At 40.1% G+C, this 22598-nt stretch overlaps 1 protein-coding gene across 2 annotated transcripts in view; it reads right to left on the reverse strand.

Annotated features, from left to right (window-relative positions):
- LOC146001470 (E3 ubiquitin-protein ligase MIB1-like) overlaps positions 1–12758 on the reverse strand; it is a 58439-nt gene extending 45681 nt beyond the window's left edge. The window contains exons 1-3 of one of the 2 annotated variants that reach the window (XM_083138838.1): positions 12543–12758; positions 10525–10653; positions 7737–7918 (exon numbers count right to left, since the gene is read on the reverse strand). In XM_083138838.1, the coding sequence (XP_082994964.1) occupies positions 7737–7918; positions 10525–10653; positions 12543–12758 (527 nt within the window). Of the gene's footprint in view, positions 1–7727; positions 7919–10524; positions 10654–12542 lie in introns of both variants that reach the window. The other variant, XM_083138833.1, reaches the window with a different exon arrangement.
- Between the last annotated feature and the right edge of the window lie 9840 nt (positions 12759–22598).

Raw genomic sequence — 22598 nt, forward strand, 5'->3', positions numbered from 1 at the left:
GCTCTTGAGCTTGCACCCAATTCTCGACATTGTCTACTTCTCCTCTTTCCTGCCAAATGTAATTAACATGGAAAAATTTTGGTTCTTCATCTTCCTCACTGACTTCTGCAGGATAACGACTGAGTACATCTGGCACTACGTTTTCCTTTCCCTGTATATAGATAATTTCGAATGAGTAGGATTGTAATTTGAGAGACCATCTAGTGAGGCGACAGTTCCAATTTCTAGAATTTTGGAGCCAGACCAATCCCCGGTGATCTGTATATATCTTGAAATGTCTTCCTCGGAGATAAATTTCGAATTTACTTACACCAAAAAGTATGGCTAGGCATTCCAGCTCGTGGATGGAGTAATGCACTTCATTATTCTTCAGTTTTCTGCTCGCATACTGGATTACAACCTTTTCTCCATCTAGTTCCTGAAACAGGACACATCCTAATCCCTTAGTTGAAGCATCGCACTGTATGCAAAACTCTTGATTTAAATCTGGCTGAGCTAGAGCAGGAGCTGTTACTAATTCTTGCTTCAGCAGGTCGAAGGCTGATTGTTGAAAAGTACTCCAAGTCCACTTAGCACTTTTGGAAAGCAATTTCAGCAAAGGTTCTGTTTTAGCCGAAAAATCCTTTATAAATTTTCGCCTCCAATTGGCTAGTCCTAAAAACTTCCGAATATCCTTCTTGTTCTTTGGCAAGGGAAAATTCAAGATGGCTTCATTCTTTTTCGGGTCTATTTTTATCTGGTCACCCGAGATCACATGTCCTAAATACACTAGTTCACTCTTTACAAAATTGCACTTTCGAAGTTTTACTTTTAGTCCTACTTCTTCTAGTCTGAGTAATACTGCTTTTATGTGTTTAAGGTGGTTGCTGAAATCCGCATCAAAGATTAGAAGATCATCTATGTAAACTATCAAATAATTTTCTGTTTCAGGGCCAAAAACTTGATGCATGACAGATACGAAAGTAGATACAGCGTTAGATAAACCATACGGCATCTTCAAGAATTCGTATTGGCGACCTTTGTATGAAAACGCAGTATACCTTCGGCATTCTGGCTTCAAAGGAATTTGCAAATAGCCTGAGGCCAGGTCCAAACTCGTGAAATACCGTGCTTGTTTAAACTTCTGTAAGGATTCATCAATGGGTGGAACCGAACTTTTGGGAACTATCATCAATGCATTCAATTGTCTAAAATCCAGGCATGGTCTCACACTTCCATCAGGTTTGTCCACGACTAACAATGGATTCAGGTATGGTGATACAGATGGTTGAATAATGTTCCAGGTCTTCCATAAGCTGAGCTCTTCCTCTAGAGCTGCCCTTTTTGAAAGCGGTACTGGATACGGCGCACGATGAACTGGCTCATTACTCTTCAGAAGGATTTCACACTCTGCACTTTCCATTGTTCCGGGCTTCTCTGAGAATACTTCCAAAAATTGAATCAGCACGTTTAACAACTCCTGCTTCTGGGAATCTTTTAGAATATCTACTGTGTCGACCTTCTCCCTGAGGTCCGCGGGTTTATACATCCATTTCTTGTCTCTCTCTTGGACATTTTGGATATACCTCACAAGTTCAATATCCAGTGGATTCCCTTCCTCATGTTCAGGAGTTTTCCCGAAATTCAACTTTACAGAGTTTTTCCTGAAATTTATCTCTGCCTCGTGCTGCCTCAAAAATGGCATGTCCAAAAGAAGATCCGTACTAAATCCCTTCAATATAAATACTTCAGTACTGAAAGTCATTCCACCTATTTGTAGCTCTACTCGCCTACTTCCAAAAACTCGCTTTCTGTGGGTACCAGAGAAATCAACTAATCTTATTTCTGGAACCTTTTGTACCTGAATGCCTGGTATTTGATCCTTTAGTTTAGTCCAGACATTATGACTTAAAATTGAACATTCGCTTCCGGTATCAATTATACAGTTTATCGGTATTTCCATTAATTTGGCAGACACTGCTGGTGATTTATAACTAGTCTTAGATGCTCGTGCAGATTTCAGATCACTTTGCAAATTTATTTCCTCTGTTTCGGACAATTGAAAATTTACTTTTAATTCCTGGATACATCTTAGTGGTCGCTCCTCCGAGGCCCCTTGCCTAAATGGGAACGAAGCACCTAGACAAGGCTCTAGTTTGTTTGACTAGACTGTGACCTTTGGTTATGCAAGAAGTCCCGGGTTGTCTCTAGGGCTTCCTCCTGCTCAGAGGTCAAGTCTTCTCTGGTTGGTGACTGCCTTCTAGTCTGTTCTGCATCCCGAGGTGAGTATCGTCTAGGGGAACTCCCATCCTGATAATTCCTCATATCAGGGAACTTCGACCTCTTTCTGGATAAGGTCGATTAAAGTTCCTCTGACCATCCTGCTGACTGCGGTCCGCTCCTCTCCAGCCTTGTCTTCTATAAAACTTTGGAGTCCTCGCAGCATTCCTTTCTCTACCGCTGGTTCTGGTCTCGATGTTGCGGACTTTGAAGCTCTTATTATTGATTCCAGGCTCTTTACTCTTGGGGTCTTCCTTATTTCTCCAGGCATCGGGATCGTCATAGATGTCGAAGTCCTTGAGAAAACTGGTCAATTCATCAACTGATCTCGGAGCATGCGCAAGGCAGAGGTTCCGGATACGATACGGCAGCTGTCCTATTATTAGATTCAGCACTTCACTTTCGCTGAAATTGTCACTCAAGTTTCGATAGGCAGCGTAGATGCTCCAAGCGAAGCTCTCCATATTCTCGTGGACTGGGCGAAAATATCGTCGATTTCTCACAGCAGTTAACTGTCTCTGTTTGGCTTTCTCAGAGGCAAACTCCTCCTTAAATCTTAGGCAAAAGTCGGCATAGTTGACAAAACTATCTATGTTTCCCGCCAGCCAATGTTCAGCCTTGCCTGCAAATACTCTAGGAAGTAACTCAAGTCTATAGTGCTCAGGTATCTGCATAAGCTCGAAACTGACATTGAGCTCTCTAAGGTACTTCTCTGCCGATTGTGCCTCGATATCGCCTTTGAATTTTGGTATGTGGGCGATATCAGCCTTCCTAGGCATCTTGAAATCGGCTCTACGTCGAGGAGGAGATCCATCAGAACTGTCTCCCTCTCTAGGTCGCTTACCTCTATCTGTTCCAACTGTTCTTTCGACGCAGTAGGGACTTTGCACTACTCTAGGAGGTTCAAAGGTGACCGCTTCCGGGTTTAAGCTTCCACCCCGTTCAATAGAATCCGGGAGTACGTCTGAAGTGGCTTCGGTTTGCAACTGCAGTCTTTGAAACTTATCCTGCAGCTCACCTACTCTTCTAATTATAGTTCCAGTTTGTTCATGGATCTCTCTTCGAAGGGACACTTCCAGTCTCTTGGTCTCTTCACGGAGAGAGTTCACTTTTTCTCCAGCAGTTGTTACAACTTCTTCCCGGAGATTCCGCGTCAATGCATCGGCAGCCTCCTTCTGCTCTCGTACAGTTTTTTCCATCTGCTCGGTCCTTTCCCCAAGGGTTTTTACCACTGAACTCATTGCTTCGACAGAGGCCTCTATATGTTTAACCCTCTCGGGATCTTTATTAGTAGCTTCCCCTCTAGACTGGACCAGCTCTAAGCAGGTATCTAGATTCCTCTTCATCTGCTCATGCTCTCTTTCTATCTCTCCACGCCACTCAGCTAAGGGCTCTAGTTGTTCTTCTACTACCCTTACTACCTCCTGTTGGCAAGAGATCCGGATTTTCTCCAACTCTTCTCTAACACTATCTCGTTGGTCAACCTTAAGCTGAGAGAAAAGCGTTCGTAACTCCTCTCTACCTTTCTCGGCTTCTAGCTGCCTTCTTTCTTCCTCTTCTTCCTTTTCTTTCTTTCTATTTTCTTCTTGACTTTCCACCAGGACACGGAGAACTTCTAACTCCCTTTCCCTTTTCTCTTCAGCTTCTCTCTTCTCCACCTTTCTTTTCTCTTCAGCTTCTCTCTTCTCCACCTCTCTTTTCTCTTCAGCTTCTCTCCTCTCCACCTCTCTTTTCTCTTCAGCTTCTCTCTTCTCCACCTCTCTTTTCTCTTCAGCTTCTCTCTTCTCCACCTCTCTTTTCTCTTCAAGAGACTTTATCAGAGTCCTAAACTCCTGTACCTCTTCTTTTCTTTTAGATTCTTCTTCTGCTTTCTCTCTAGCCCTTTTAGCTTCTTCTTCTGCTTTCTCTCTGGCCCTTTTAGCTTCTTCTTCTGCTTTCTCTTCTTTAATACGGGCTATCTCCTCTTCCTTCTCAAAGAGTCTCCTCTCCTCCATGGATTCGACCACCTGTCTCAGCTCTAACAACTCTTTCTTTCGAGTTTTCTCTAATTGAGTAGTTTCCCTTTTTCTTTGTTTTTCATCAATCTGTCTACGCTCTTCCTCTTCTATCTTTTCTTTCTTACGTTCCTCTTTATCTTTCATCAACCACTCCAGCAGCCAATGGTCTGATTGGGTCTTACTTGGAAGACTTGGTTCAAGCAGGGACGCTACCAAGGGTACTGATAAGCATGTTTTACACCTAGCCTCTGCAACAGTCTCTGAGGTCTCTTCTTGCCCCTCGCATATCCAATGGAAATTCTTGAGACACTGGAAACACTGGAAGGACTCCATCTCGGCTCCAGGATCATCACAGCATGCGAACCCAGTCTCACCTTCTGTGGTTTTTCTCCCTCTGCTCCGTAGACTCATTCCGGACGTTTCTCTTTCCATTTTGTCACACGCGAATATGTCACAACACCTTACCTTCGTGAATTCTGTATGGTTATCCCAAACAACTTTACCTTCACTACCTTCGTGAATTCAATAGACGAACACTGTCACTAGCACTTGCACTTCAACCAGTGAGCCACTTCTAGTCCATATACGGCTTCACTATGTAACCAATCCGACCCCACGTTTTACAAGTCGAGCCCTGTGTTTTTGCAAATTCGGGCCCCACGTTGGGCGCCAAAAACTTTTGCAACGTCCGAGCGCCGGAGCACTGCACACTACACTACGGAGCGGTGCAAAAGTGTACCCATATATGCTAGCTTGTAGCCAGCCGAGGACATGGACTCAAAGTATCTCAGGGCTTACGGGGTTTAGTATGGACAGGTCAAAGGTCAACTTGTAAAAGTTTATTTATATTTATACACGCATGTAAATAACAGTTTAGCACATACGCTCTTAAATCCTCCTCAGTGAGGTACCTGGGCAGTATTCTTATCTAAATTAGGGGGAACCAACTAGTACAGGTAACCAATAGGAACCTTGATAGCCGTCACGTGCCACGCCGTCTGGGAACAACATGCGAAAGCGTCAATAGCGAGGGACGTGCCAAGGGGCCCGCGGTTTCACAAAGGTGTTGGTGTGAAAGGACGCCGCAAAGTCAATCCAGCTACGACAAGGGAACGGTTCGGTCCCTTGGCATGTCCAGTCAGTAGCAAGAGACGGCAAGGTACAAAGTGTAGGTCTGGAAGCACCCAGGAGACTTGGGCTTGGGCCGCCACGACCCAAGGGTAGCACATCAAGCTCTTATGGGGCAGACCAGGTAGGTAGGTAGGAAAACTGCTTTTCTTTTCTCCTCCTTCCTTCTCAAGGAAGCTATTGGATCCTGGTAGGGGAAACTTCCAGACTAGATCTGGGAACCAGGTCTTTCGCAGTCGGCATCTGGCAGTCGACTGAGCTCCGGGCCTCGCTGCTTTGTTTATATACTGTTTGGTGGCAGCACTGAGGCGGGTGGAGAAGATCGGAACTAAGCCGGCTGCAGCGTTGCAAACTCCCTTCAAATTCACAAGATGCAACTCGTGCGTTATAAAATATCAAGTTTAGCATTGTAAAAACCACTAGCATGTGGCGATATAAACTTAACACTTGTGTGCTAAACTGAACACTTTACATTAAAGAAATTACAAGATAAAGAGATTCGACAATGCAAGTTACAAATTAAACAACAATTACTGCGCAAAAGATAACTGAATGCGTAAACCACGCAGGGTATTTAGCATGCTTGCTTTAACCAAAACGTGCCTGTTACAACAATATATGTTTCATGCCTAACAACAATGCACTCAAAATTAGATAAAAGATAAATCAAACGCATAAGCCTCGCAGGGCATTTCTCAAGTTAATAATTATATATTAAAGAATATGGCTATCACGCAGGATAGCTAAATGTGATGACCACGCAGGGTCGTTACAAGAGACAACACTGAATTGGCCTGCCACTTCTCCTGGACTCCTCCCACAAAAAAAAAAACACATAAAAACTGGTTTCACACATATCTCTGCATTTCAGTTTCTTCCGGAAGAATATCTGGAACTGACCTGGCTGATATGCTAGGAAAATCTTTCATTTTTTAATATTTATCTTTCCTTATTTGTTTTCAACAGTGTTGAACAGACTTCACTCATTTTATTAGCATGTAAAGTTGCAGATTCATTTCTATCTATGTTACATTAAAGCATTATATAGTGGCCTGGGAAGTTATTTAAAAATAACCTGGAAAACTTGGAAAGTCAGGGAATTGGTTGGCAAAACGAGTGGGAACCCTGAGTTACATAGTTATATACGTTAGTTCTAATGGAACATTTGCCATTTAACACTACATCTGTAGAATATTAGTTATTGGTATGCATATATTTTACATTGACACTTTATCAGTATTGGATAAAATTGTATTTTGGTCTATCCAAAATTTCTGGTAATAGAATATATTTCTTCATCAGTGTCTTGATTGAATGAAAAATTTCCAAACAGATTAACTTGTTCTTAATTGCTGATGCAGGTGATGGACAAACTTTTTACCTGACAAATACATAAGAGGTAGTGCAGACATGTTTAGTCAAGGATATGAATATTGAATATGTAATTATTTTCTTGGCGTTTGAAGCACATTTTGGAAATAGATACTAAGAAGCTTTATAATTTTCCACAGAAATCACTCAGCAAATAATGAAAGTCTCTATTAAAATTGATATTGAAGGTACCTAGAGTGAAAAGACATATGAATAATAAAAATACAAACCAAGGTATTTCTGGCCAAAACTACCATACAACAGAATCCTTATTTGTGAAGAACATTTGCTCCCTGGCAGTTAATAGCTATTACACAAGAAATAATGTTATTTCATACACATATGTATCAATAACTTTATTTCTCTTATTTTATTTATCACATGCATATTAATTCATCGAGAATAAGCATGAGCAAAGAAAGTACTAAAAAATTCTTTAGAATTTTCACTGAAAATCATTATTGCTCAATATTGACTTGTCACTCCACAATTGGGGAGTTCTATTGTGATAGCAATAAATATTATATCCATGTGATGTAAGCAAAATATATTCAAAAATAAATTTAATAGCACACATCCTGTGAATTATTTCAGATAATAAACAAATATGTCTATTACTTCTACCTTGCACGTCATTGATAACATGAATTTCAAACATATTATTAAAACATTCATTTTTCTGAAGAAAAAACCCTGTTAGAGGGTGGAAACGTTACGTTTATTGTGTCTTATGAAGTCTAATATGTTTGAATGTAATGTTCAAATTGTCCCTTTATATTGAGCAAAAGGAATAAATAAAAATACTGAACACTCGTGAGATAAAAATGGGTTCACTTGACTCTTGGGTTGACTCTGATTACTATTGTTCAATATGGTCTACATTTGCAGTGATAATGCTTATTTTCCCTCCTTTCTAAATCTACTTAGGAAATTTAATCTTACATAACTAGAAAATAAAAGAAGCAATAGTACCATACATACGAGGCTCTGTCTTTGTAGCATTTAAGCAGAGTTTTGCAGAGCATGGGGTCTGGACACAAATCCAAAGGTGTTTGTCCTTTCTTGTTCTTGATTGAGAGGTCTCCTCCGTTGGCAGCAAGGAAGCAAGCAATCGAAGCAGAAGACTTTTTATCAGCTCCTTGACTTCCAAGTCCCATTAGAAGCTAAATGGAGATACACAGCATTATAAGCATATAGAAGTGAATTATGAACTAGGAATGGAACTTCTGCTAATTATGAACAGTAGCTATGGCAAATATTTGAAGGAATAAGTACCCAAATATACAGGGTGTTCAAAAAGTTACGCAACCTTATGTGAAAACATTTATTACATTTTTTTTTTACATTAAGTGCTGGAAGTGACTGCTGTTTTGTTCTTCACACAAGTGGACACGACAAACTATGTTGTATGTTGTTGAAAACCCTTTTCAATGTTATCTGTGAGATGTTACCAACACAGCTACAAATATTGTCTCTCAATTCCGGAAAACTGTGCTAAACTGCTGGTGCGGATGTACTATGTCACAATGAATATATGCTGTTGCAACGTATAGCTCATGGTTGCTCAGTTATTCAGCATCTATATATGTATTTATTTACTGTTATAACGAAACGAGAACAATTCATAAGATTTCCCATAAGGTTGCATCACTTTTTGAACATGCTGTACTTCTTTAAATAGAATTATTCAAATTAGCTACATTTTGCAGTCAATATATACTCCCTGATCGTGTACTGGTTACACTGTTGCCTTGTAATCAAGGGGTCCAGATTCATTACCAGACAGCGATTCTCACTCTGGATTAGCCTCTATGAGCATGAACTGGACATGAAACAAAGTCTGCCTTCTTGCTCATTAATATAAACATTTCTACTTCCACTTATTCTGCAGGCAGAAAGTATGAATGCAAATAAAACTATTCAAATGTTTTGCAAAATGCATACAAATACAAAATTCAGAGTGTAAGGGGTGACCCTTTCTAAAGACATCCAAACACAGGAACATAGACAGGGGGGCTGAACCCCTCCACAAAATCTTACATCTGTAAAATTTAGATAGTGTATAGTCAGTGGCGTGCCCATGATTTTCGAAAAGGAGGGGTTATGTACACTTTTTCTGGTAGTCAGCCCTCATTTTGCCAGCTTTTTCCTACCTTTGACATTCTTTTCTTTAATACTAGGGCAAAGGGAGAGGGGGAGTTATGACCCTGTACCAAGCCCCCCTTGGGCACGCCAATGTGTATAGTGATAATTAATTTACTTCCTTAGCAAGATTGAACATCTTGTATAATAAGTTGTAATGTACTGAGAAATTCATCTTAAAAGCTTCTATCACCTCACTACTTCGCATTTAGATGGTGGCTGCTGAAAAGGGATGAGCGCCCTTCCCCCCGCCCTGCCCCAAAATAAAATTCCGGCTATGGGCCTGCCCAAACATCAACATCTCTTCCATGTAGTACACCCTGTTAACTTCAATCTTGCCTTGTTGGCTCAGGTGCCTCACCCACAGCCAGTATGCTCCTCTGTGGGATCGTGTTGTCCTGTGTTTGTGCTCATGTGTGTCGAGTTCCCCTTTACACACTCAGGTCTTAAATTAGAGTATGGAGAATTTACCCTTGGGCACAGTTTAGTTTCGTTTCGTAAGGAGTCTATGACAGTATTGGTGTTAGAAACGGAGCGAGCAAGTTTTCAAGAGGCATATTTTGTTTTCTTGTTAGGGTCCCCTCTTCAAATGTGTTTTAATTAAGGAGACTTAACCCTGTATTGGGTGATGGGCACAAATAACCTGTGTGCTCATGTGCCATAATTTAATCAATTAAAACCAATCAATCAAAAGTGCAAAATTCAAAACACTTTCATAATTATATCTTTCTCATGATTTGATGTGGTTATTAAAATTATTGTGGGCATCATAACACTACTAGGGTTACACTCAACTTCATCTAAACTGTAGGTGACAAGCAATTTAACAACAAAAGCTAATTTGAAATAGCAAATCAAAATAACCAAAAATAGGATATAAAACCATGAAATGTCACTAGCTTCTTGAGGACTTTTATTTTCATGTTTTGTGGTTTGTTGTGTTCTCAACCTGATTTAATGAAGGTAAAAGCATGCATGTGTCATATTTTCCTTTTCCTCCATTTCACATTTTCAATTCTTTTCTGGGTTATGACCCCAACTACCTCCATTGGGCACGTCATCAATGTGCATTTTATAGAACCTAGGTCTTTACAAGGTAAGTCAGCTCACGTATGAACAAGAGACAACCAGACAGAACGACTGACTGGCTGTGGATCTGAATTCCGGAATTTATGAAAATGAATTGTGGTGCGAAGTTCAATTTCAAAATTTGGAGTTCACTTTATTTTCATACCTGGTGAGCCTAAAGGCCTATCTCTCTTCAGATTCATCTAGTTATAAACATAGAAAAAAAAATTCAACAAATGCAAATAAAACTATTCAAATTTGTTGTAACACAACAGCTTTTCATTAATTTTACCTGGTATTTACCTATATATTGCAACTTCTAACAGAATTATGGAAATTGTTTCCATTTCTTTCTATCACATAAAGTGTATTTAGATTTCGCAGTGATTACTGTTATAAGGGCATGTTTTTTTTACTGAGAATGTAACACATCCACAATCCGCAAAATATTCACAGAAAATAGGGTGGGAGGGGAGGTTGATGCCCAAAAGAAGAAAATGTGTACAATCTCATAATTATTGTGAACAATATAGTCATTAAAGAAACCACACACAATTACCTTTCCAACATCATGCACATCCTGGAGTTGGCGAATTTGATGCAAAGTGTGGTGACGAAGTGCCTCATGCAATGGAGTATCTCCGTCCTTATCAGGAATATTTAGGTTGGCACCTTCTCTCACCAATAACTGCAAGAAAAAATATTTATGACTAAAGTTTTGCACTTCAACATTTTATACAAATATTCAATAAAAAATGTCTTAATGATGCATTGTGTGAAAAAAATAAATAGTTGTGTTTATCAAATGGAGGACTAACTTGGAGAGTTCTTCCTTTCACACTATTTTATCTGCTTAAGGGAAAACCAGATTGTGACTTAATGCTGTAAAATTATTCTCCCATAGAATTATTTCTTTGAAGTTTTCATAGAACAGCTGAAACATAAGAGAAACCAGAAATAGTACATAGAATTAATGCACGAGTTTCCATCACAAAAGGTACTGGAGCTCGACAGGGCCTTGAGCACAGTCCAGCTCATTCCAGCTGTGTCACACTTGGTTATCAAAATGGTTCATCATCAAACAACAATGGATGCTGATTGCAATGTACGAGCTTAAAATGCAATACTTTACGGGGATTATGACATGATCTGGGGAGAAGGGGGATGTACCATTGGCCTTTGAGGGAACGGGCACCTCTAGCTATAGTGGAACCACAGACAAAAGAGCCTGCTCAGCATCATGACTCTTGTGCATCCTACTCCTACATGGAGGGTAGGGACAGAGTGGAGCATGCTTCCTTATGGCCAGAGTTGAACCGATGGAGGGGAAGGTGCATGGAGGCTTTTGGCCGAAGGTTCTATCCCTTGTGGCCACATTATACAGAGGTGAGAATCCATGTTTCAAAAACCCATGCAAGTATCACAGGGTTAACAACTATCATGGTATGCTAAGACCACATACTCAACATCTGTTTCAGCCAAACTACATTTACATTTATTTTCGACAGGAGAAATGAGTGCAATGTGTAGGCAAATGATGATAGTACAGTCATTAAGAACAATATGCATGAATTTCAGCAATTTACAACTTAGCCTAAGGGCCTTCCCGATGTAGTGGTAAAGTTGACACCTTGAAAAAAAGGGGTCATAGGTTTGATACCCAGTGGAGGTACCGGGTGTTTCAACAGAAACGCCGTGATTTCAAATAATCCTAAAAAAAATATTCAGTATATTCACAGTAATAATTTGTATATGTTATGAAAACTTATGATTGACAAAAGTCTAAAATTTAATTAAATTTATTTTTCTATCTGTGTTTCTCAGGTGTTTGTAGTACAGTAGTACAGTAATGGAGGACAGGAGACTTTCACTCCAGCAGAAGATTCGGTTGGTGACCTGGTCTATTGAGTCATGCTCTCTTGTTTCTGTCCAACAACAGTTCCGGCTGGAGAATACGTGTCCTGGTCTTTGCCGGAAACGTTGTCCAATTCGTCAGAAATGCTTCCAGCAAGACGGAGCTAGGGTGAATACAACTGAACCTGTCCTGACCTTTCTTCACTCAAAATTCAACAATCATGTGATTTCAAATTGCTACACACATTTATTTCAAAATGGTTTAGAGTGGCCTTCAAGTAGCCCTGATTTAAACCCATGAGACTATTTCTTCTGGGGTTACCTAAAGCAGGAAGTTTTCAAACGAGGACCGCGATCACTAGATGATTTGAAAGCAAACATCGAACAGTGTACTGCACAAGTTAGTCGTGCAATCCTTTGTCAGGTATTTAACAACATTTGCAACCAGGAGAGAAAAGTGATAAATCGTCAAGGTGGACATTTCGAACATGTTTTCCATTAAACTTTTGGGTTTTCTCTATCAGATTATGTATTTTTTTCTTTTGTGTAGTTCTAATAAATATTTTAAAATGCCATTTGAAATCACGGCGTTTCTGTTGAAACACCCGGTACATAGTGGTACATAGTGGTTCGGATCTCACTTTAAACTGTAGGTCCAGTTCTGATTAAAATATCTGTGCATAAAGAGGACTTAAAATAAAAATTCAAATTCAAACGACTTACCCTAACAATCTGAGTATGCTGTCGCTCAGCAGCCAAGTGTAATGCTGTTTGCAAGTTGACATTCTGAATGTCCATGTTTGCTCTTCCCTGATGTACAAGCAGGTCAGCAACCTCCACGTGATTATTAAGGGCCGCCAGGTGCAGTGCTGTGTAGCCATCATCCTTCTTCTCATCCACAATCCATGGTCGAGGTAACTTCAGAAGCAGGATTCTCATGGCACTAGAAAAAAAATATGCACATTGAAAAATCAACAAGAAGTTTATTTGAATTACTGTGTCAAAAGTAATACATTAATTTATTGTAAACTTGAAGTCAAATAACAAGAATTATGAACAAACACTGAAAAATGAGCTGTGTTCACCTATATAAATAATTTTCACTGACATGCTACAGCTTTGTAACCTTGAACCCAGTGACGTGCACTGAGGAGTAGCTAGTCTAGCAGAGATAGATCAATCAATCTCACATCTCTAATTATTTTCAAATCACAATATTTATTGTCTTGTTAAAGCCACAGTTCATGCAACACTTTCTTTATCACGCGCTTCTCGTCCCTCGGTGTGATCCGCTGACAAAACTGGCCTAGCTCACTCTTCTTCCGCCTTAGCAGTTCCAGGTAGAAACGGGTTTGCGAAGGGAAAGGGAAGATTTCTGCCTCTACCTCCCTTGCCACCTCGCCCCCGCTGCAATGGTTGAAAGCCCATGCTTTCAGGTCCCCCAGTCTATCTCCTATAGGACAGATAGGGGATTGGTTTCCATTCGATTCCTTTGTAAATCCTCTAAGAACTCAAGGAAAAATTTTCTGCAGTACTTATGTTCTCTGTATTTACACAACCTTTTACACATTGTACAATATGTATGTATAATATGGGATGTAGTTTTATTATTTATCAAATGGGAACGTGTTATGTGCAGACAATAATGTTATGGTTTCTTTATTTTTTTGTTTTTTTTTGTTTTTCAAATATGGAATATATAATGATTAAATTACAAATATTTGCTCAGGCTCTCTCTCGCTCTCGTTTTAGTAGTGGTTTTTTTAATATACTAATCTCTTGGCCTCCAACGGATGTATTTATTTGGGCAAGAGATCGCACATTCATATTGTTGTTGCTTTGGTTTACTTTACGTCGCTTTTCTGCCACATTTGGTTATCGTGAAAATGAGGATGATGTGATGAAATTAATTAAGGGACCTCGAACAATCCAGGCCGGGATTCGAACCCGTGATGAGCGTGCATTCTTGTTCCTGTGTTGTACTCTGCAGTGAATAATGATATAATTTGAAATGAAAAATGTATCTCAGAACTCAAGAAGCCAAATGAATATTATTGAAGAAACTACAAAAAGTGTGTTTTGTTACCTGTTTTGTTTCTGTGCATAAAGTGGACTTAAATCACAAAATCAACCAACCGTGGTGGGAGTGGTTATCGCGCAGCGCGCTAGGACACCAGGAGTTCCGGGTTCGAACCCCGACCTGGGCATGGATGTTCTTTGTGTTTGTCCCTTCATTAATTTATCGTATCATCTTCGCAATTAACCAAATGTGAGAAAAAAGCGACAAAAATCAAGTCAAATCCTTGATTGGTTGCTTGAATTGGTTTATTTTACTTCGCTTTTCCGACACTTTTGGCTAATACAATATAATTGATGAAGGGACACACTCAAATAATACCCATGGCCAAGCCGAGATTCGAACCCAGGATCTCTGGCTTAGTAGTCAAATCAAATCTTTCTTTATTTTCAAATGGGGGTGGGGGTTACGTGTACTTTTTTTTAGTACTCATTCATCATTTTGCAATCTTTTCCTGTTATTGACGTACTATTTTTAGGAATACTGGGCCCTAAAGGGGGAGGGGTATGAGCCACACCAACCCCTCCCCTTGAGCACGCCACTGATTGCTATCCCAAGTGTCGACGTCACCGCACGTCACTGCTTGAACCCACAACTTCAAACTGCTTGGACATGCTGCTAAAATTATCTTTGAAACAATGGAGCTGTGCAAGATGTTATTATACTGTTTTTTTATCTCTGCATTATTCGTAAAGTGTTACTTTTGGAAAATAACTAAAGTACCTTGTAATACGTTATCTTTGTAAATTAAATTCCTAGTTCTGCATTTTTCTTAAACAGACCCTCCCCTCCCCTTGTAGCTCTTCAGACCTCCCCCATCTCCTTTCGATGCCAATTCTAGATACAGATCTGATAATCTCAGAGGCAGATCACTAAAGAATGGGGTGTTGGTTACCATCTGGGGGAATTACATTTCACCTATCCTGTTGGATTCTACATTGATATAATGATTTTTTATTTTTGTTACTCATTGAGTTTTATGACATCATCAAAATAAGAGATGCTCAATTATAGTAAAATTTAAGACTACATGTTTTTGTAGTAGTGTATCTGCCTTCTATTGGATGGTTTCATAGCAGACGGATAGAGGCAGCTAACTACTTGTTGCATCATTTTGTTCTCAAAGTTTAATGATATTTCCATGTGATTTGATATTCATAAAAGGATTTTTTTAATGCTATACTTCACAATATACAGGGTGGCGCGGAGCCGACTGACACATTTGAAAGTTGAATATATTACGCATGCGCGATAGTTTGAAGTAGATTGCGGGGGGGATGAGAAGAGGATAGGACGCCATTTCATAAAAACACAGCAACAGTCATGATGGAAAGTTGGAGCGTTGAATATCGCGTTTTCTGTGTTCGTAGTTATTACGAAACGAAGTCAGTGGTTAAAGTGCAGCGATTGTTCAGAAAACAATTCATTTTTAGCCGACATGGTAACGTACCGTCTCGGAATACCATATTGGTTTGGGTGAAGAAATTTGAAGAAACTTGCAGTGTATTGGATGTGAAACTTGGAGCTCCAACAACAGTGCGTTCGCCCGAGAACTTGCAGAAAGTGAGGGAAGCATTTGAACGTAGTCCACAACGGTGTGTTATCTCTCGAAGTGGAGAGATTGCATGGCCAGCTCGGTAACCCGATCTTTTTGTCAGACTTTTTTTCTCAGGGGATTCTTGAAAGACCGTGTGTTCAGAAGGCATATCACGACTCTTCAACAACTGAAAGAAGCCATTGTTGAGGAAGTAACGGCTATTGATGAGGAACTACGGAGACGTGTGTACGTCTCGTCTGCAACAATGCATTGATGCCGAAGGAGGCCACCTGTCTGATGTAATTTTCAAAAAATGAACTTGTAAGTTGTTAGTAATAAAATTGCATACTTCAATGCACCATTACATACGGGTTTCCTTATACTCCTTCTTTTTTTCCATCAACTATGAGCATATCAAATGTGTCAGTCGGCTCCGCGCCACCCTGTACTTTATATTATTAAAAAATGATCATTTTCTGCTTCCTCTAGAACCAAACTGCTTGAAAAATTTCCCTTGACCTGGAAGGTGTGCTTGACGCTTTTATTTTAAAAGTAACACCAAAATTTGATTGGAAAAGCATTAAAAAATTAACAATTGTCCATCTGTCATTTTGATGACCTGAACATCTTGGTGAGCTGGTGGGATGATGTCTGGTAGAGTTTGGGGCAGGCTGAGAGGGGGGTTGCTTCAGGAAGATTCTATCTGGCAGGGATAGCATCCTCACGTTCCCTCTACCTCTAACACGTCAGCGAGTAATTTTAAACCTTTAATAGTATACCAACCAACCCACGAACCAAACAACCAAACAAAAAAAAAATATTTAAAAGATATTTCATATAACCATTTTCATTACAAAAAATAATACTTTGTGTACACCACGCCTTCCACCACGATTTGTAAAAAAAAAAAAAAAATTACAACCTGAACTAGTGCAGTTGAAATAGCATTACAGGATTTCGTGAAAGAAATCATCTAACAGAAGTTGAAAAGTCTGGCAAAAATATGTCAAATTTTATAAGTTGATATAAAAATGAAAAGCTGACAGGAACAGCTGAACTGAATCAAACAGCCTAATCATAGGTGAAATTGACTCCTTCAGAATAAAACCGAGTGCCGTCCCCTCCCCCACGCCTAGGCTCTAGGACTAGGATGGGAAATGCTGCATCGGCGAAGAAGTTTTCAATGCGGTTCTACATTTTTATTCGTGACTCATCTACATAACAAAACAGACTGCTTTCTCGGGAATCTTAGTGTCCAAACTTGAGCAACAATTTTTTTTCTATTGGCATGGCGCAGGTCGAACCGTGGCGATCGTAATTGAGCAACTTCGAGAGAAATTCCAACCGCATTCTCTTTGGGAGCGATGTTTCGGGACGTAGCGCAAAAGTCCCGGAATTACAGTCCCGCTTTTTGGCAGGGGTGGGGCCCGGGAGCTTTTCCGATTTACGAACCAGCCTGGCGCTGCGGTCGCAGACCATAATGAGGGGGAATTGACACAGCACGTGAAGTCGAAAAGTTACGCGTCCTGGAAGCAGTCTGTCTCAGCAGGGAGCGTTGTAAAAACACAACACTTGGGGGGAACGAGGACGGGGGGAAGGGGGTGTCGCAGGAGGAGAGGAGATGGCAATCAGCTGCCGCAATGCCATGTGAACGGCAGGGCAGGAAGTGAAGGAATGTGAGAAGAAGTCAGGCGACACCAGGGGGAGGGGAGGGGAGCGAGCGTCTATGATTCACCCTTCGATGTTCCAAGCTTTCAGTCATTATGCAGAAACTAAGCTGCCGAGTTGGCGATTTTAACCAGTGTCTAGGATTCGGCAAGGCTTTTTTTACCCTTTCGAAAGTACCGTTACACATTTTTTTTTTTTCTTAAATAGGGTGCTGGTGGTGTTATTCCCGAGCCCTCTGCAAACCTGCAAACCACAGTTCAAGCCCTGTGCGCCATGGATGTGCGTCTGTGCATAGGCGTAACTCAGCGGGGGCAAGTGGAGCACTCTCCCATCCAAATTTCCAGGCTTGAACCTCCTGGAGCCCCAGGTTCATGTTCTGCCCTCCCTCCCCCCAAAGTTACGCTGGTGTGTTTGTGTCAGTTGCTGCTCGTAATGAAGAGTATTTAGTTGTTCTGCAAACAACAATAATATAAATTCTAAGCAGGAGGTATTTGAAGGGGGTGAGAGAGAATTCCCCCAGATACTGCTTCTTCCACTTTGATTTTATGTGTAATATTCCGATGTTTCAAAAGAAGTTACTAAAATTCTCTCCATCACGTACCTTTTTAAAAGTACTCTGAAAAATAAGTATTTTGGCCAGTAACGGCGATTAGGTGCCAAAACTGAGAGGCAAGGTCAGTTTACTTTCTCCTGAGAGACAAGGCTTCGCATTACGAGGCCATAGTATTAAAAAGGTGGCAAAAGTGGGGGAGGGGGAACCTACGCTACACATTTGCATAGCTGGAAGTATCGTTTTTTTTAAAAAAACAACAACGATAAAACAGTATGTATTTTCAATTCACGATCAAGTTGTTAGAAGTAAATACCCTTAAATGTATGGTGTCACTGCCTAAATTTACGGCTACGCTGCTAGTAAAGACATGCTAGTTAACCAATCACGAACTTTACCGTAATTTTCGGGCCAAGCTATTCATAAATAAATTCCCACAAAACATTGAGCCCTTCACTATAAAATTATGGTCAATGTATGGTATCACTGACTGTAAATGTATGAACAAACTGCTAGTAAAGAAATGCAGATTAACCAATACCGAACTTCACCGTAAAATTTCGGTTCAAGCTATTCACCATGGGCCATTGGGTCTTACACTGTAAACTTTTGACCAATACCCTTACATGTATGGTATTACAGACTAAATTTATGAACAAGCTACTAGTGAAGAGGTGCCAATTAACCATTAGCGAACTTCACCGTAAAATTTCGGGTCAAACTAACGGTAAATAAATCTCCATAAATTATGATGTCTTTCATTGTAAATTTACGGTCAAGTTGAAGTAAATGCATTCAGTCACACGATGCCATTTTATCCATAAATCTGAAGCTGCTATCAAATAAATCCGCACGTGTCCTTGACCGTAAATTTTACGGTACGCTCAAGAAAACAAGAAAGATTCTTGCAGTAACAAAATGAGATGTAAAAAGAGACTGCGAGAATAAATGAAAGCAAGTCCGAAACGGAACTGCTTCTATCTCGGGAGAAAAGAAGGAGAGCTTTCTGTAATTTCTCTTGGCATCGTCTTCCTTTTTCAACTTTCTCCGAATTACCGTGCGCCTTTTCTTTTTTTGTTTCCACGGGACGAGAACGGAAAAAGTAAACTTGTGTCGTTCTCTTACTTCACCGGTGTTTTAGCCCCCTCCCCCCCCCAGGAACTACATAAACATCCGAGCAATTCCCTGCTTCTCCTGGTTCTCTTAATGCGATTTAACTCAGTCTAAACTAATTAGCGTTCATTTGCAATTCATCGTCTTGCATGTGGTGATTTGAAGCGATTCGGCGTTCGATTCTCCCCCCTTCTTAGTTTAATGACTAGACTTAATCAGTGTGTTTATGTTAATCAACTCCGTCCTTAACTTCTTCCTATGCGAGCCGTGGGCGAGGCGAACTTAAACTTCACTGCCGTACCTTTCCTCTTGGTATTCCATATGGTGCCACGGACTTTTCTTCTGGATCCAATGGAGAACTTTTCTACTTTCTTTCTTCGGAACTACAGGGTGGTTTAAAAGTCGGTAGCCGTTTTGTTTCGAAGGCAATGTCTCCTTGCATTCTTTTAGTTTTTAACGCTAGAGGGTAGCAGAGGACCGGGCAACTATTTCGGCCCAAAGCAAACAAGAACAATTGTAAATACGTGATCCTTCAGGTCGAATACATATTTTTGTATGGTATTGAGGAGTATGCTAAATGTACCTGACCCCTTTCCAAGGAAATAATCTCGCCCCTTGGCTTTGCTAGGCCTGAGCAGTTACCGATGACGATGTATCGGTTTCGGGAAGTATAGGTTGGATTTTATTTACCGATACCGACAGATACTTTTCCGGCCGGGGTCTAATTATCCTGAAAGTTATGCAAAATTTGAAGTTTCCATTGATTTTTTACAAACATTACTAAAAAAAACTTATTTTGTGATTACCTAACAAGAATTTTTATATTCTGGTGTAATTTTTTTGAACATTTTAATGCAAATCTTTGGTAAATTGATGATCATAATAATCAATATTTTGAACAATTCTCAATTGTTGCAATTTTCAAGTATCGTATCGGTGTGAATCCGTATCGGCATGAATATCGGTTCAACGCCTCAGGCCTATTAAATACATTTTGGGAAGCTGAATTCATGTTATGAAAGTAAATGTAACCGAAATCACCAATAAACGTTCCTATATTTAGGAACCTTTCTTCAAGCAATCGCAGTAGCACCGCAAGACGTTAATTGTTGCACGAATTGCTTGGGTGAACAGTCACAGGCTGAACCTCGCCCTTCAATAAAGAAAATTTGAATTTGTGGATCAAATGACACGCTAAACACGCTTTTCATTCTAGCGAAATGACTTCCCCGATGGCGTAGTGGTAACGTCGTCGCCTTGTAATCAACGGGTCCAGGGTTCGATACCCGGTGGAGGCACATAGTGATTTGGATCCCACTTTAAACTGTAGGTGCAGTCACAATTAGCATTTCCGTGCATGAATTGGACTGAAAAATCAAACTCAAGGTCAAGCTCATTCTAGTGAAATAATGCAAATTTGGCATTTTACGTAATTTATAGTGTTTCTTGTAAATTTTACTACACGTATTCTGTGTACGCTGCGAACTATGCGAGTTTAATGTGTTCGACAATTTTCTGGAGAAAGTAGTACTATTAGTCACAACCGACAGATACCTTGCAAGCTGTTCGTATAGCACTATATTCCCACACAGTTTCCCAACAAACACACTCTGCCAAAGGTTGAGCCCCACCCGAAAAAATAACCCTGGAGTAGTTTCCTGCGGTATTATGGAAACTTTAACTTCCGCTCTTGTTAAAACTGTAAATAAACCACACTCTATTATTGGGTTAGTGTTTTGTAATAGGGCAGGCGAGGGGGAAAGGGGGACCCTTGTACTGGCTGTTGCGAGTACAATGCCGGGCTCTTTCGTGCCGAAACGCGATGCGAGGCTGCATAACTTGGCACTGAGCCTGCGTCCAAATCTGTCACACTTGGAGCAGCTCCATGCAAGGGTATCATATGGGTTCCAGAGACCCTCTGGCTCTATTTCTGCCCGTGCCGTGTTCGAGGGGGCTGGCGACGCTATTTTAAGCCCTCACAATAACCGTGACTGCGAACACAAGACCGTCCCGCCGTGGGGGCCATCATACTGCAAAATTGTACGCGTGCGCTGGTATAAAAACAAAATCACGCCGCGTATTCCGCTTCCAAATAAGGACAAGGTTCAAAAACGTCTGAAATTGCGGTCTTATTATAAGGTCTAGGATTTTCGTGACTGCATATTTTTTTTCTGTTGGTAAAGGCGACATGTTCCTGAACTATACAGAAATTTATGTCATGATTTTTTTAAAAATAAAGGCACTTCGTTACGGCATACCATAGAGTTCTCACAAACACATTTACTGACATTTACAGTTTTTACAGACAACTTTAAAATCAATTTCCAGACCACTCTGCGGAGCTTTAACGTGCGGATAATGCTAAAATTGCACTTGAATTCAAGGCAATATTTAGTCAACATTGTTCACGATAAATGAACGAAAATATATAAAACATGTTTATGTAGAAGCTCTCTCATCAAGCAGTTGATTCTACAAAAAAAAGTGTAATTAATTTTCATTAAAAAGTCCCAAAATTATCAATTTTTCCTGAATTTAAAGCTCTTTGGATTTCTTTCAAAATTCGCCGACTTCTTATTCTTCTCACTTCTAAGTTGATTTCAATGACTTCTCCAGGATTTCTAGGTCAGGTATGTCTATGCATATTACTCGATTTCTACGTGAATAGGTACGTATATTATATTGTTTATTGATTTCGTGTTTTAAGTCCACTTTATGCACAGTAAGGCTAATCGGGACTGGACCTACAGTTTAAAGTGGAATCCGAACCAGTGTGGCAAGTGCCTCCACCGGGTATGCAACCCGGGACCCCTTGATTACAAAGCGACGACGCTACCCCTGCGTCATCGGGGAGGCTTGTGCGTATATTACAATTATCTGTCACATTTCAAGGAAAAGGAAGTGTCGATTACACTTAGCTATTTCCGAAGTGGAATAAATTTGCTACTCTTCTGTCAGTCGAAGTAAAAATAACTTTTTTTGAGCACAAGGTTCAGTTGACTGTCAATGGCTATGCCTATCATTTACATTTGAAATTTTATCCAAAGTAATCATTACATATACAATAACTTATGATACTGTTCTCATTGCATTCTTTTACTTATTTCTCTTACGTTCTTTAAAAAAATCTTCATAAATAATTCATTCCACGAAGACCTTCGCACATTTTGTTGATTTGTAGGTCGTACAAAGCCTAGACCTATTTATTACGCCCCAGTAGCACTTTGCTATCGCGAGCCGTAATGTCTTTACGGAAAATGAACATTTATAATAATAAAAAAAAGAAAGAAAGAAAAGGAAAACAAAGGGGAGCTCAATTCTTGTACGGTTCGCAAAATCATTTCTTTCGTTTTCCGATGTTGCGGCCAGCGAAGAAGTGTTTGCTCACAACCAATTACTTCCTGTGTGGATGGATGGTTCACATGGCAACAGAGACTTATTAAAAGTTGCTTCTACGATTTTCATTTTTTTTTTTTCCAGAGACGTCAGAATCCTGCCCCTAGAACGCAAGTTTTCCAAATGAAGGAAACAGAAAAACGACAATTCCGTGTAAAAGAACTAAAATAAAAGGTAACGAACTTGATCATATACGTGATGCTACCTCTCCACACGTCGAAGATTTAGGTGGGGGAGCAGACGTTGAGCCAGTGACGTTTTTATGATTTCTTTTCAGAAAGGGGATTACGTGTTCTTTTTCACTGTTGTTCTAAACCTTTACAGAAAATAAATGTCCGTTTTCGTAAAACCGGCCTCCTGGGGATAAACATACGAAATCGAAAAGTTGCCAAAGTTTGTTCTAGCTGGGACTGGACCTACAGTTTAAAGTGGCATCTG

Source organism: Lepisma saccharinum, chromosome 1 (genome assembly GCF_977018435.1).
Source record: "Lepisma saccharinum chromosome 1, izLepSacc3.1, whole genome shotgun sequence".
NCBI lineage: Eukaryota > Metazoa > Arthropoda > Insecta > Zygentoma > Lepismatidae > Lepisma > Lepisma saccharinum.